The sequence below is a fragment of the Capricornis sumatraensis genome, chromosome 2 (assembly GCF_032405125.1).
Source record: "Capricornis sumatraensis isolate serow.1 chromosome 2, serow.2, whole genome shotgun sequence".
NCBI lineage: Eukaryota > Metazoa > Chordata > Mammalia > Artiodactyla > Bovidae > Capricornis > Capricornis sumatraensis.
The window spans coordinates 54,588,843-54,606,130 of NC_091070.1; the positions used below are offsets into that span (position 1 = coordinate 54,588,843).

General features: G+C 36.3%; 1 protein-coding gene across 4 annotated transcripts in view; it reads right to left on the bottom strand.

Moving 5' to 3' along the window:
* The window catches only part of VPS13C (vacuolar protein sorting 13 homolog C), a 180,020-nt gene that overhangs the window by 86,039 nt on the left and 76,693 nt on the right, over positions 1-17,288 (bottom strand). For all 4 annotated transcript variants that reach the window (XM_068965194.1, XM_068965193.1, XM_068965196.1 and 1 more), the window contains 10 exons: positions 13,481-13,634; positions 12,499-12,578; positions 10,918-10,977; positions 9,456-9,618; positions 8,601-8,717; positions 7,501-7,604; positions 7,146-7,313; positions 6,390-6,694; positions 2,782-2,929; positions 1,928-2,036 (listed from right to left, as the gene is read on the bottom strand). In XM_068965194.1, coding sequence (XP_068821295.1) covers positions 1,928-2,036; positions 2,782-2,929; positions 6,390-6,694; positions 7,146-7,313; positions 7,501-7,604; positions 8,601-8,717; positions 9,456-9,618; positions 10,918-10,977; positions 12,499-12,578; positions 13,481-13,634 — 1,408 coding nt within the window. The remainder of the gene's footprint in view (positions 1-1,927; positions 2,037-2,781; positions 2,930-6,389; positions 6,695-7,145; positions 7,314-7,500; positions 7,605-8,600; positions 8,718-9,455; positions 9,619-10,917; positions 10,978-12,498; positions 12,579-13,480; positions 13,635-17,288) is intronic.

Sequence of the window (17,288 nt, forward strand, 5' to 3'; positions counted from 1 at the left end):
TTTAACAAAAACTAAATCAATAACCTCAGATATGCAGATGACACCACCCTTATGGCAGAAAGCGAAGAGGAACTGAAAAGCCTCTTGATGAAACTGAAAGAGGAGAGTGAAAAAGTTGGCTTAAAGCTCAACATTCAGAAAAATAAGATTATGGCATCTGGTCCCATCACTTCATAGGAAATAAATGGGAAACACTGTCAGGCTTTATTTTGGGGAGCTCCAAAATCACTGTAGATGGTGATTGCAGCCATGAAATTACAAGATGCCTACTCCTTGGAAGGAAAGTTATGACCAACCTAGACAGCATATTAAAAAGCAGAGACATTACTTTGCCAAAAAAGGTCCATCTAGTCACGGCTATGGTATGGATGTGAAAGTTGGACAGTGAAGAAAGTTGAGCGTTGAAGAATTGATGCTTTTTGAACTGTGTTGGAGAAGACCCTTGAGAATCCCTTGGACTGCAAGGAGATCCAACCAGTCCATTCTGAAGGAGATCAGTCCTGAGTGTTCAATGGAAGGACTGATGCTGAAGCTGAAACTCCAATATTTTGGCCACCTCATGCGAAGAGTTGACTCATTGGAAAAGACTCTGATGCTGGGAGGGATTGAGGGCAGGAGGAGAAGGGGACAACTGAGGATGAGATGGCTGGATGGCATCACCGACTCAATGGATATGAGTTTGAGTAAACTCCAGAAGTTGGTGATGGACAGGGAGGCCTGGTGTGCTGTGACTCATGGGGTCATAAAGAGTCAGACACGACTGAGCGACTGAACTGAACTGAACTGAAATACTCTTTTACCGATTAGTCCTGGTATGTTCCCAACAGATAAACATGTACTTCTAAAAGTGTATGCACTAGAATAATTAATGCAACATAATTTAAGTGAAAGACTGAAATAAACCTGACATGTCCATTAACAGGGACTTTATAAATTATGATACTTCAACAGAATTTAATACCAAGCATCCATTAAAAAGAATGAGTTAGATCTATACATAGAATATATACAGATATGGAATGAACACCAAGATACACTATGTATGTGTATATGCTGCTAAGTCATGTCAGTTGGTCCTCCTCTTTGCACCCCCATGAACTGTAGCCTGTCAGGCTCCTCTGTCCACAGGATTCTCCAAGCATGAATATTGGAGTGGGTTACCATGCCCTCCTTTAGGCTACGTGTATATACATACATAAACAGCTTAGAAAATCGGTCTGGTAGTTACTTTGCCTCAAGTGAAAGGGCCACTGTATCTAATAATTTAAATTCTCTTGCATTTATATTGCAGTACAATTTTTTCAGTATCTTTGTTTAGTGGTAATTTACCAACCACCTCAGTTTTTACACCTATATTACTAGTGTGTGCACGCCCAGCTATCTCTTTGAGACCCCATGGACTACAGCCTATGAGGTTCCTCTGTCCATGGGATTTTCCAGACATGAATACTTGATTGGGTTGCCATTTCCTTCTCCAGGGGATCTTTCCGACCCAGGGATCAAACCTACGTCTCCTGCATTGTCAGGTGGATTCTTTACCACTGAGCCTCCAGGGAAGCCCCAGGTATATTACTACTGAATCTTATTTTAAAGTCAGATCGAGTATACTACCTAGCATACATAGCTACATAGTCAACTTACATTTTTTTCTTTCCTATATATGCAAATTCAAAACTTTTTCCAGGAATTCACCACTGATCTGAAACCCTTCTTTCTGGCCTCCTCCTATCTCATGCAACTTAGAAATAACTGAGAGTTTGCTTAACTTAAAAGCAAACTGTCATTTTATTCAACAGTATCTTATTTATTTTCTTGGTAATACAAATCACAGTTGTAAATATGTATTCATTTACTTCATTTTTATTGTCTATCTCCCCTAATAAATTGTAAGTAACTTATATTATACCACCTATTGTCAGCCTCTTACCTGTCTCCTGTATTCTTGGTTTTACTTTATTCAAATCTTCAGGAGCCTCACCAAGATTTTCTGCTAGTATTTTAAATAAAAGATTAAGATCTTCTTGATTTAGATTAACCTGTGAAATACAATGTTCCAAGAAAAGATAATTTCATTTTTAATGAAACAATTCTAATACAGAAAATAAATCCTTAGTAACAAAACACTAAGGACCGAATAATCTTAATGCTGACTAAAGAATTATATAATCACTATACACTCAAGTATTTCACTACTTATTTCATGTTAAAATCTCATTTTCAAAGTGAAGACAGTGTCTGAGAAAAACAGCAGGATTTATGAGTCAGTATTAGTTTCATCTACTTAATCAATATGATTCTTAGTGAAAGTTAATAATGATTAAAGAAATCAGATCACCTTTTTTTTTTAAAGAAATTAATTTTGGAACATAAGTGCTACTATGAAGTGCTATTTTTTAAACAATAACAATTTCAATGTAATAGAAAGGCCATCTATAAAATATAGGGTTCATTCAATGCTATAATTATCTTATGGGTACTTAGATATCCCTAAAATAAAAGGTTGTATATATAATAGAGAAGAAATAGAATTATAATATACTGATACTAATAATTTACAAACAGATCTCTCCTAATGTGTACATAACAAATTTAAAAGCTAAAGAACATTTAACTAAAGATTAAATTCTACTAAAACACTGAAAATACTGTTGGACAATATCACACTGAAATTTTTCTTGCATCAGTAAAAACAAAAATTTCCACATTTCATTTGGATTTATAATGAGAAAATCTCAGAGTCTCAACTTTCAATAACAAGGTCTTTTCCACTCATATACTCACATTCATTGACTCAAGATGTCCTTTAATTTCCACAACAGGCACCTTGTGGTACCAAGATGCAGCTAGATTCCGATTTACAAAAAACTCCAAGTTAATTGGGTGCAACAGCTGAATATCAGGATGGGAGATTCCTGGCTGGATCACTGTCCTTATGGGAAATATAATTGATATATATGCATAAACATAGGGGTAAATGCAATATATCATTGAAAAAAAACAGAAGGTCCAAAGTTGTTGCTCTAAATGCTGATTTGAAACACAATGCTGTTTTAGTGTTTTCTAAACCCACCAGGCTCCTCTGTCCATGGGATTCTCCCGGCAAGAATACTGGAGTGGGTTGCCATTTCCTTCTCCAAGGGATCTTCCCAACCCAGGGATCAAACCCAGGTCTCCTGCATTGCAGGCAGACGCTTTAACCTCTGAGCCAGCAGGGAAGCCCAGACTTGATTTATAGTTAATTTAATCTACAATGCACCAGCACGAACAGATTAAAATACGGCTGACCTTTGAACACCACGGGGCGGGGGTGGGGGCGCTGGTCGTGACAACCCTCCACGCAATCATGTAGCATACTTTGCCCTCCATATTTTGGTTCCTCTGTATATGCAGTCCCTCCACAGCTATGGCTCCGAACAACCATGGACTGTTAATGCTGCATTATTTACCACTGGAAAAAAATCTGCTTATAAGCAGAATCATGCCGTTCAAACCCATGTTGTTCAAGGCTCAACTGTATATGATAGACAATTAGCCTTTAAAAAAACCTTTTTCTTTGAACAGAAGATAGATGACAATAATTTTTAAAAAGAAACTGATATCATTGACAATATGGAGGAATTATCAATACAGTTGTTCAAGGACTCATACATATGCTGGTACAGAGATTAGAGGAAAAAACGGCATTTGAAAAGCAAGCTCTAAGTTTATAAAGCTCTTCACCAGGATTCTTTTCTTGACATGCCTTATAATCATTCCTTTTTTACTCAAGATCATTAAACATCCTTGGATGGGGTAGAAAATGATTTTAAAATGAATTGACACACTTTCAAATGTCCTCTGGTATGAGCCCAAGAGATACATCATAACTTACACAGCATTCCTGCCAAAAATGTATATGCTCAATTAAATCATGAGGAATCACTCAGACAAAACTGAGACTCGTTCCATGAAACAACTAGACTATACTCTTCAAAACTGTCATCATCATGAAAAACAAAGAAGGCTAAAGAACTATTACAGAGTAAATGTCTATCAGTACAGAAATCCCCCTCACTAGTACAAAATACAGTTTAATGCCACATGTGACCATGGACTAAAGGGGAAATCCTTAGACCAACTGGTAAAATCTGAATACTGATTACATGTGCCATGTGTTCTGCCCATGAGATTTCCCAGGCAAGAATACTGGAGTGGGCTGTCATGCCCTCCTCCGGAGGATCTTCCTGACCCAGGGATTAAACCTGCAACTCCTGCATGGAGGTGGATCCTTCACTGCTGAGACAGCGGGGAAGCCCTATTGAACCCATATTGGATAATATATTATTTCAATGTTAAATTTCCAGAATTTGGTAACGGTGGTGATTATGTAAGAGGATTAAAGTCCTTGCTCGTAGGAGACACATGCTAAAGCATACAGGGGCAAAGGATAAGATATCTATTCTCAATCAGTTTAGCAAAAAATGTTTTAATTTCCAGTTATGAAATAAACCTTGGGGACATAATGTATAGGATGGTGACTATAGTTAATATTACTATATCATATATTTGAAAGTCGCTAAGAATAGATCTTAAAAGTTCTCATAATAACAACAAAAAATTTCTGGAATATGTGTGTTGACAAATGTTAACTAGACTTACTATGGTGACCATTTTGTAATACATACAAACATCAAATTGCTATGCTGCATATCTGAAACTAATATAATTTGTCAATTATATCTCAATAAAAATAAAATTTTAATTTAAAATATTAAGTATATATACAGAATTAAAGCAAAGGCAAACAATTGGTGAATCCAGGTAAAGGATTATATGTGAACTCACAGGACTATTTTTGTAATTTGTCTAGAAGCTTGAGATTTTTCAAAATAAAGAGTTGATTTAAAGGACTTCCCTCGTGGTCCAGTGGTTAAGAATTAAACTTAAAAGCTTCTGCACAACAAAGGAAACTATAAGCAAGGTGAAAAGACAGTCTTCAGAATGGGAGAAAATAATAGCAAATGAAGCAACTGACAAACAACTAATCTCAAAAATATACAAGCAACTCCTGCAGCTCAATTCCAAAAAAATAAACGACCTAATCAAAAAATGGGCCAAAGAACTAAATAGACATTTCTCCAAAGAAGACACACAGATGGCTAACAAACACATGAAAAGATGCTCTACATCACTCATTATCAGAGAAATGCAAATCAAAACCACAATGAGGTACCATTTCACACCAGTCAGAATGGCTGCAATCCAAAAGTCTACAAGCAATAAACGCTGGAGAGGGTATAGAGAAAAGGGAACCCTCTTACATTGTTGGTAGGAATGCAAACTAGTTCAGTCACTATGGAGAACAGTGTGGAGATTCCTTAAAAAGCTGGAAATAGAACTGCCTTATGACCCAGCAATCCCACTGCTGGGCATACACACCAAGGAAACCAGAATTGAAAGAGACACATGTACCCCAATGTTCATCGCAGCACTGTTTATAACAGCCAGGACATGGAAGCAACCTAGATGTCCATCAGCAGATGAATGGATAAGAAAGCTGTGGTACATATACACAACAGAGTATTACTCAGCCATTAAAAAGAATACACTGGAATCAGTTCTAATGAGGTGGATGAAACTGGAGCCGATTATACAGAGTGAAGTAAGCCAGAAAGAAAAATACCAATACAGTATACTAACACATATATATGGAATTTATAAAGATGGTAACGATAACCCTGTATGCGAGACAGCAAAAGAAACACAGATGTATAGAACAGTCTTTTGGACTCTGTGGGAGAGAGCGAGGGTGGGATGATTTGGGAGAATGGCATTGAAACGTATAATATCATATATGAAACGAATCGCCAGTCCAGGTTCGATGCAGGATACTGGATGCTTGGGACTGGTGCACTGGGACAACCCAGAGGGATGGTACGGGGAAGGAGGAGGGACAGGGGTTCAAGATGGGGAACATGTGTATACCTGTGGCAGATTCATGTTGATGTATGGCAAAACCAATACAATATTGTAAAGTAATTAACCTCCAATTAAAATAAATAAATTTATATTTTAAAAAAAAAGAATGCAGATTCACTGCATGAACCCATGCAATGGGACATGGGTCAATCCCTGGTCAGGGAACTAGGATCCCACATGCCTTGGAGCAACTAAGCCGTAATCAGAGAGCCTACGCACTCCAAAGAAAAGCCCACATGACACAACAAAGAACCCGCATGACGCAACTAAGACCTAACACAGCCAAAAAAATTAATAAATATTTTTAAATAACTGATTTAAGATACTGTTCTGTGCAACAGAAGCATGTTGAGTGTGAATTTCAACAGTCATAAAACTTCATAGACAATATTAAATAGCACTTGAATACATAATTATTGAAAGAGCATTACCTAGAAAGCTTCAGTTCTGTTAGTTGCACATCCATTCTGTCAATCACTGGAGGGTCTGAGTAGTTTTCACCAGATACCAGACTGAACTGATTCTGAACTCTGATTAACCCAAGATCAACCACTACTGCATTGGTGGAAATGGAAGACTGTGGGATGACTATAACTGGTGCTTTCAAATCAATATTGATGGAAACACGAAAGCTCCTCTGGGCAAAATCTTTCACACTTGTGGCGGCCTTTTCTGCAGCCTGAGCAGTAGCTGCACTCAGAGCCTCTTTCGCTGTCTGGAAATTGTTCAGGAAGTTCTGGAGACACAAAGTAAAAGGAGAAATTCAAACAGGAGGATAAGCACATCGTTTCTAACACCATCTTCTTTTTATTTATGTGCTAATGTTTTCCCAATAAGTAACTTCCAGCTCATCCATATGCATGAGCTACCTGACAATGGCTAATTATAAATAGAGTTATATGGCTGAGAAACAGAGAAAAAAAATTATAATAGTTTTTACACTTGAGAATTTAGATTCACTGTGTTCCAGCAAAAACAATTCCATTATAGGCAATGCTAGACAAAAATCATTAAATGATTTCAACTGTTAAAGAGAGGTTTTGACCTCTACATTAATCCATAAATAACGTCAATAATCAAATCAATGCACATCCTAAAATTCAAAGTTTTAAGATTGCAATCGTAACTATCAGACTTGCTTAAGTACTTCTAAGTCAAAAAAATCTATATATAAATGGTGATTTTACCAAAAGTGACATGAGGAATTTATGGAGATAGACAATCTGAATACAGCCAACACTGAGTGATACCACACCATCCACCTTGGACATGTCAGTATAGGAATCCCCCTCAGTAGCATCTGGATACAAATCCAAGTTAAAATGAAAGACTTCATTTCCCATTATTGACACAGCCTGAAAAGCAGAAATGTGGATGAACAATGACAATGACAAAACAAAATCCCTATTAAAAAGTGTTTATAATCATTATAGAAACATTTTCCTATCAAAATATATTTCATTAGCATTTAAAAAAATAAAATATATATTAAAATAAAATCTCTCATTCACCAAAAAATATTAATGATTCACTGTCACCTACTTTTTTATGAACTGTCTTAGGATCAACATCTGTGACAATAATATTTTCCAATCTGGCAAATAGTGACTGCTTTCTTGACTGAAGAGAAAGGGAAGAATCAAGTCCTGAAAAGAAGCATATTATTTTAATTTCTATAGATACCATAATAAGATCTTAAGATTTTTCTTCTATTGCATAACTTTATTTTGTAGGTGATATTTTTATAAATTTAGCAATGTCTGAACTCCCAATTGATACATGCAATATTAGATATTTTTGGTTTTATAAACAATGAAGCATATAAATTCATTAAAAAAATTATTTGAACTTTCACCCTTATGAAGAAACTACATCTAGTGCAAATAGATTATCTTAGGATTTTAGTAAATTCTTTATACCTTATATCCAGTCATTTACATGGAGACTATAAAAGTTACATGAATCAACTTCAGATTAGTAGATATACTGCCAGTTCAGAAAGAACAGAGAAAAAGCCTAGTTTTCTGGGTTTTAATTTCTACAAGAATTGTATTATACATATTCTTTACCTTTACCAGATTACAGTGAGGTTGTAAACACAGAGTCAGAGAAAAAAGCTAGACTCATTTTAGCAGCTTTTGCCTAAAAGAACATAATGGACTCAGGATTTGTTCTTCATAAGGTTGCTTTGTATTTGTACCAAGCTAAAGCATATTCACAGACCTTAAACTGAATTCTGGGTTGACACTTAGCTCAGCTCATCAAGAGCATCCCTACAATGACATTAGTATTCCTTTCACTTCTGAGACACTTGTGTGTGCGTGCTCGGTTACTCAGTCGTGTCTGACTCTTTGTGACCCCATGGACTGCAGTGCACCGGGCTCCTCTGTTCATGAGATTCTCCAGGCTAGACTACTGGAGAGGGTGGCCATTTCCTTCTCCAGAGACAACTCTCAAAAAGGTCCAAATCACCAGTATATGTGGTTCAGCTCTTAAAGAGTTAAAAAGAAAGTATGCAGTCCAATTATGTCATAAAATAAGCCAGTTTTCAAAGCTCAGAGGATTCCATTTGTGTATATGCTTTAGCATTGCAAAAGAAACCTTATCTTTTCAACGATTTTTAAGATCATGAGAACTTTTACCTTGAATCTTGATTTCAGCAATATTGTTCTTCTCATCGCAAACAACAACACAGAAAGCATTCAATTTGGCAAACAGCCTGAAGTGAATAATGTCACTGTCTTTAGAGGATACAACCACTGCAAATAAACAAAGCAATTCTATCACAATGGGATTCTAGGACTACATATTCTATGAAGGTTTCTTCCCTATATTAAGTGTTCTGCTTAAAATAATTACAGAATTCTCTAGTTCTTAAAGATCTCAAACACTTTTTTGCTTTATATATTCTGTAGTTTGCATTTCCAATAGTGAGGTGTTACTTTTATAATGTAAAAGCAAGAAAGCATTTAAATAAATATAAGGACACTGAAACTCAAGGAAGCTAAATAATGTGCCTATGGTCCCATAGTTTAAGTAGCAGAGTCAGGATCTGAACTGAGTTCTTTCTGATTCAAAAGCCGGGCTCTTTTCCAATTCAATGATATCCTTGCATCCTGGCCCTCACGTCTGTGGGTTTTGATTTCCTTATCTGCAAAATGTTAGATATGATTAATTAATCTTCGATGGAGCCCATTCAGGAGCCACTAAGAGAGGTGGACGAGCTCAAAATCAATGCAGGTCTTCTTCCCTTAGTACCTTCATAAAGGCATCGCCCACCAACAACAAAATCAGAACAAAAACAGACATTAAAAAAGAACAGTATTAATCACATTTATCTAGCATATCAGGCACCCACGTACGACTTAATTTGAAGAAAAGAATAAAAGGAGGGGAAATGGCATGTAAATGACTAACTAGATGGTCTCTAAGAGTCCCCATTTGGCTCTACAATTCTACAACCCTTTCTAACTAGAAACAAACCGTATTTTTCATACCCTTCTGCAGAGCTGAATTTTTTTGCTGTTTTTCAGTAGAAACCTGTATGTCCTTGGTATCACTCATGTTTTGGCCATCTGATGGAATAATGGTTGTCAGGTAGTTAACAGAAGACAGAAGAGCTTGTGTATGCAGCAACAAATTTAAAGATGAAAAAGCCACCTAGAAATATTTTAGAAAGAAAATTACTTTCCCAGGCCAGCTGTACCAGTAGTCTCCATATGATGAATGCAAAAGGCTCGTAACTAGGTTTGCACCACTGTCTTATACTGCTTGGAAGGAAGAAAGAGGAAAGGAAGACTTACAACCCACAATCCTTAAATAGGGACTATATGCAGAATAAATTACACTTAATATATTTTGGGGATCAAGGTAACCTAATTACTCCACTCCCCAAGCCTAATTATCATAGAGCATATAATCTGCCAGTAATGGTCATTCTAATATTCCACATATTCATGGCTTTTCTGAATCTTCAATGACTGTTTATTATGATTATATAAAATATATGTTAGCGCATGAAACTCCAGAATCACCATGTGTTACCCATATGTCAAGAAATTATTTCAAATGTGATATGCATGAGATTTAAATATAAAAAATGCAATTAAGAGTGACTCAGTCACTGATCTTCTACCACAATTATGATCTTATCATTAAAAAAAGAATACATAACTCATAGGAAAAAATATATTTTTAAAAACAATAACTCCAAAAAGCTAAAATAGAACACAAACTGCTTTAAAGAATATATGATTTTCTAAAAGCAAATTGATTGTTTTTTAATTTATTTGGCTCTACCAGGTCTTAGTTGCAGCATGCAGGATATCTAGCTCCCTGACCAGGGATCAAACCCAACCCCCTGCATAGGTAGCATGGAGTCTTAACCACTGGACCATCAGGGAAATCCCAAAGTGAAATTTTTTTTAAAAAACTCACTTTTTACTCAAAAGAATTTGTTTTCATTGCTTCAAAACACTAAGTGGACATAAAAATTATTAAAAAGAAGAATCAATATTTAATAGATTTTCCCATGTCTCCAAGATATAATCTGAAACTCATTTCTCTCATTTTCTTTTTAATGTTTCCTAAAACAACATTTTGCCTCTTCTTCCCCTATTTGACTACCTTAGTGTGGCTCCAGAGTACTCAGCATCTCTCCTTGTATTTCACATTCTTTCTGAGCCCTGCATTAAATGATATTGTCTGGTTTGTTCAGAATCCTGTTGGTTCTTTGTCAATTAAAGTTCCCTCATCTACAACATTCCCTCCTTTAGAAATAATCTGGATGTGATACAGTAAATTTAAATAAGAGCATTATTATCCTGAATCATAAATACAGAGTATGAAAGACATTTATGAGGTTAATTTATAACTTCTAATGGCTCCTCAAAGGATACTTAAGACTTCCAGAGTAGGTTATTTCCAAATAGGATGCAGTCTTTCAATAGAATTTCTTACCTTAAATGTTTGTTCAGTTTTTTCAAAGGTAGTTTGAAAACTGGGTCCATTCTTATCAGCCTAAAAAAAAAAAAAAGTTCTAAGGAAGGAATTAAGACCAAAGTAAACAAATCATTTACTTATAATCATTAATTTATTTATATTCAGTTACAACTGTATTTTTAAATACATTATATATTTAATTTCATTATCATTACTTTAAAGTTACATCCAAATCTATTTATTGTAAGAGTACAAATTTGTCCTCCGCCTTTAAACAGAGGAGAACATGGCATCACTCACTTTTGGGAAATGGCTAGGGATCAGAAGGATAAACTACGAAGGCTAGAAGGTTTCAAGGTAGTCTAGCCCATCTATCAGAAAGTGAAAGAAAGTGAAAGTCGCTCAGTCATGTCCGACTCTTTGCAACCCTATGGTCTATACAGTCCATTGAGTTCTCTAGGACAGAATACTGGAGTGGGTAGCCTTTCCCTTCTCCTGGGGATCTTCCCAACCCAGGGATCGAACCCAGGTATCTCGCATTACAGGTGGACTCTTTACCAGTTGAGCCACAAGGGAAGCCCAAGAATACTGGAGTGCATAGCCTATCCCTTCTCCAGGGGATCTTCCCAATCCAGGAATTGAACCAAGGTCTCCCGCATTACAGGAGGATTCTTTACCAGCTGAGTCACAAGGGAAGCCCAGCCCATCTATTACCTAATGTTTAAATCCCATTAGAAAGTCTTCAAGAAGTCTATTTTAGGATATCTCCAGGAAAAAAAATCTCATTTTCTTAGAACTCCAAACTTTAGAGAATTTTGATTTAATAAGGTCTTCACACTGAATCAAAAACCCATCTCCCATCATAATTACCAACTGGTTCAAGTTCTGTCCCTCGGGAATACATAAATTCAAAGTTTTACCTCCTGTGAGAAGCCTTCTGGCTAAATCAGTATCTCTGCCTCCCCACTCCCACAGCGCTTTGTATTCTTCCTTCTTAAAGAATCAAACACATTATATTTTAATTATTGTTTACCTATCTCCCTACTGGTCTACATATTCCTTAAGAATAGAGAATGTTTTTCTGTATCCCAAATGTGTAACAGAATCTGACACAAAAGACATTCAATAAATAGTTACTGAATGATCAAACAAATCAACTAATCTTGAATGAAACTAAATGCCATCAGTTCCTGCATCATTCTTCATGTATCATACTTTTGAGTCACTTCCAAACCCTGGCAGTTCTCTACTCAATCAAATCCAATTTGACTACATCCCTTCTGATGTAGGATACCCAGCCAAATATTACCCATACAAACAATGAATGCAGGTGGATGAATATCCCCCAGAAGACAGGAGAATTTATTTCATCCAGGCTTCCATCTTTGTAGACAAGAAGTCTGGCTTTATAAAATCCTAGTCCTGTACTTGAGTGAAAGAGAAAGAAGGTGTACAAATGGAAAGAGAAACAGTAGATTTCCCTGTGATTTAAAGCTATGACACAAAACAACAGCCTTTAATAAACTACTCTCATCTTTTCCCTCCCAGAGAATAGTTTAGAGTATTAAAATAAATATATAAACATTCTATGACCCTTACCTTAATGTACTCCACTTTTAAAAGATCTAACCCAGGTTTGTCAGAAGAGCTAATCAAGTGAAGTGGCTTCTTTTTAGATCCTGAATTAAAGAAAAAAAAAAAAGTATTTCAAATAAACTGCTAACAGGTACTACCAGATATCCTCTATATCCTCATGAAGATATACCAGTCACTGCCTCCAGAAGCCAGGGAGGGAGAAGTGATTTATCCACTGTTTTATCCATCTTTTATTATTTGCAGTCTTATAACTCCTGTTTATGAGATAGCTCAGAATTTTCCATTGGAATAATCTTCTCTAAGGGAAATAATAGCCTAGGAAATTACTGTGGATTCATTCCTTCATTCCTCAAACATCCAATGAGTACACAAGATGTACCCTGGAACGAATAAACCATAAAAGCTACTGAGAGAATTAATTTTATGCCCCATCATTTTAATTTTTATAACCTGATGCTGTTTCTGATATACAAACACTACTGAACTGAAAGAACAAGGATTTCAATATTATAAGACCAGAGATAAATTCTAAGTTTTGCTATTCATAAAATGCATAATCTTAAATAAGCCACTTAATCTCTCTCTATTTAACCTTCCTTTGTTTGTAAAATGGGAGTAATACGCCCTATATAATAGGGATTTATATGGACTCTCTGAGGCAGAAGATCATAGTAGTTAAGAATATAGACCCTAGGGCCCGATTTCTAGGGTTTTAATCATGGTTCAGCCACTACCTAGCAGTGTGATCTTGGGTAAATTATGTAACCAATTTACAACTTCATTTCCTCTTGTGAAAGCTAGAGATAATACCATTGCCTATCTCATAGCATTGTTATAAGGGTTAAATGAGTTAATATTTATAAGATGCTTAGAACACTTCTAGCTACTATTTATTATAATTATTACTAAATAAATATGTGTTTCATATACTCAAAAGTGATAATAAAGCTGTTATTGTCTATTATTTCTATTTTATGGTTATTACCTTGAATTTCATTGTAATCCAGGCTGATTTTCTTTAAATAAGATACCACAGTTAAATCAAATGTTCTCATTGTAGCCTCTGTTCCTAACTGAATAACATTAAACACTAGAATTGTATCTTCTTCCTTCTGTTGTTTGGTAAATTCCAGAATCACCTAAAACAATCAGGATAGCCAAAGAAAGTACTTTGAATCATACTTAAAATAAAAACACAAAATCCTTCTTCATATATATCATCAAGACAATAGCAGAAATTTTGTTTATACTCTATTACCATCAAGCTATTTACCATGATTGGATGTTATCATCTTAAACTCTATAATTGAGAATATAACTACATCTATCTAGAAATTGTGATGAAATTTTATAACCTTATTGATTTACTCCTTTAATTTAGTAAAAATAGAACTACATGAATTCTTCCTTAAGACGATTTTCTAAAACCTACACCTCAAAACTAAAAGTCATGTTTGGTGATAAAAGAATCATCACCATTAATGTAAAAAGTAAGTCAAGGATGTTTACTATTACACTACTATTCAGATTTACTGCAGAATGACAGTCAGTATACTTAGCCAACAAAATAAAATACATGTTTTTAAAAACGTGCAAGCTCTTTGATCTCCATCAAGAGATGGAGGTCTTTGTCCCCTCCCTTAGAATTTGGGCAGGGTTATAATTGCTTCAATCAATAGAGTACAGAGTACTATAAGGATTTCCAAAGTCAAAAAGGCCATGAAACATCAACCTAGGCTTTCTCATTCTAGGGGAAGCTAGTTGCCAGATAAAAAGTTCAACTACCCTGACACTGCCATGCTCAGGAGGCCAAGAGTTGGCACTGTGGTCAACAATCCCAGCTGAGCACCCCCCCCACCAAATCAAGATCCAGTATCAACTGCCAGCCTCATGAATGAGCCACCTCTGAGGCCCTCTGAGTGTTCATTCAGGTCACTGCTACTACAATCAAATCTGACTAAAAGCACATGAAAGACCACATGCAAAAACTACTAAATGGGCTCTCCCAGAATTACCAACCCACAAAACCATTAGCAAGATAAAATAATTGTTTTCGACTACTACATGTTGGGAAAACCTATAAGCCAGCCATAGTAACTAGAATAATACAAATCCCAGGAAAAAAAAACAAAAACTAATACTATCAGCTGTGATATAAACATATATCTAAGAAAAATCAGAGTGTCAACTGAAAAATAGAAACAGTAAAACAGTTCTATAAGATCATTCAATACACAATTGAGATACAAAAATAAATTTCAAATAAATCAGTAATTTAAATGAAAGCATTCAAATCATATAATAATAAATAAAATCATGAGTAAATATTTTTGTTATTGTTCAGCTGCTCAGTCATATCCAAATCTTTGTGACCCCATGGACTGCAACACACCAGGCTTCCCCTTCCTATACTATCTCCCAGAGTTTGCTCAGACTCATGTCTATTGAGGCAACGATGCCATCCAACCATCTCCCCCTTCTCCTCCTGCACTAAGTCTTTACAGCATCAGGGTCTTTTCCAATGAGTCAGCTCTTCACATCAAGTGGCCAAAATACTGGAGCTCCAGTTTTAGCATCAGTCCTTCAAATGAATATTCCAATGAATATTCAGGAAATGAGTATTTCTTTCAGGATTGACTGGTTTGTTCTCCTTGCTGTCCAAAGGACTCTCAAGAGTCTTCTCCAGCATCACAGTTCAAAAGCATCAATTCTGTGGCGCTGAGCCTTCCTTATGGTCCAACTCTCACATCCATACATGGCTACTGGAAAAACCATAGCTTTGAATAGATGGACCTTTGTCAGCAAAGTGATATTTCTGCTTGTTTAATACACTGTCAAGGTTTGTCATAGCTTTTCTTCCAAGGAGTAAGCGTCTTTTAATTTCATGGCTGCATTCACTGTCCACACTGATTTTGGAGCCCAGGAACATGGGCTGATTCAACTGTTTCACCATCCATTTGCCATGAAGTGATGGGACCAGATGCCATGATCTTAGCTTTCTGAATGCTGAGTTTTAAGCCAGGTTTTTCACTTTCTTCTTTCACATTCATCAAGAAGGTCTTTAGTTCGTCTTTACTTTCTGCCATTAGGGTGATGTCATCTGCATATCTGAGGTTATTAATATTTCTACCAGCAATCTTGATTCCAGCTTGTGCTTCATCCAGCCCAGTATTTCTCATGATGTACTCTGCTGCTGCTGCTGCTGCTGCTAAGTCACTTCAGTCATGTCCGACTCTGTGCGACCCCACAGACGGCAGGCCACCAGGCTCCTCCGTCCTGGGATTCTCCAGGCAGGAACACTGGAGTGGGTTGCCATTTGATGTACTCTGCATATAAGTTAAATAAGCAGGGTGACAATATACAGCCTTGACATACTCCTTTCCCGATTTGGAAACCAGTCCATTGTTTCATGTTCATGTTGCTTCTTGACCTGAATACAGGTTTCTCAGGAGCCAGGTAAGGTGGTCTGGTATTCCCATCTCTTGAAGAATTTTCCAGTTTGTTGTGATCCACACAGTCAAAGGCTTTAGCATAGTCAATGAAGCAGAAATAGATGTTCTTCTGGAATTCCCTTGCTTTTTCTATGATCCAACAACTGTTGACAATTTGATCTCTGGTTCCTCTGCCTTTTCTCTATCTAGCTTGTACATCTGGAAGATCTTGGTTCACATACTACTGAAGCCTAGCTTGAAGGATTTTGAGCATTACCCTGTTAGCATGTGAAATGAGCACAACTGTGCAGTAGTTTGGACATTCTTTGGCATTGCCCTTCTTTGGGACTGAAATGTTAAACACACCCTAAGACTAGAATATAAAGAAAATAATTAGATAAATTTCATTATATAAATATTTAAAAATTTGGAATGGCAAAAAAAAAAAAGGTCAAACTGAGAAAAATATTTCAAATGGCACTACTATTTTTTCTTAGATGATTTTGATTGCTTATCACTTTAGTTCATTAATTCAATACTTTAAAAAATATTTATTGAGCTCCATCTTCCATGTATAAGAGAGTGCCAGCCAATTAGAACATCAGAATAACCAGGACAGACAAGGCCCTTGTCTTCATGAAGCTTACATTCTAGGGATGTTAGGGGAAAGCAAAGGTTACTCTCCTGTGTTGGGCGGTCAGGCCTTTCTAGTAAGTCAGCATTTCTGAAGGAACTAAAGAATCAAGTCATACAAGAAAAGAGTTTTCCAGGCAAAAGAAAGAGCAAGCACAAAGAATATGTGCTGGTGCATATAAGAAACCAAAAAGGCAAGCATAAGCTCCACATGGCAAGAAATTTGCTCACTGCTGTAGCTCTGTTATTTAAAATGATGCCTGGTATTTGTTGACATTGATAAATATTTACTGAAGGAATGAATGAAATGTGGCTGGAGCAGAATGAGCAAGGCAAAAGAGAACTGCAGATGAAGCCAAAGAAGTCACACGGTGTGACTTATAGATCATGTAAAACACTGTAGTCATGGGAAGATTTTAGCCCTTTACTGTGAGTGAGATTGAAAGCCTCTATCAGATTATGAGCAAAGCAATGGCATGATCTGACTTTCCCTAACAAAGGATCACTCTGGGTACTGTGCAGAGAACAGAGTGCACGATAGAAGCAGAGAGACAGGTAAGAGCCTTCTGCAATAGTCCAAGCAAGAGATGATGAGGACTCGGACCCTGCAGAAGCAATGGAACAGAAGGGAAATCATTTGAGAATCTTATGAAGATAAAGTCAAGGGGCTTTCTAATGTGTTAGATGGAAATATGAGAGACAGGTAATTCAAAGAAGGCTGAACTTGGA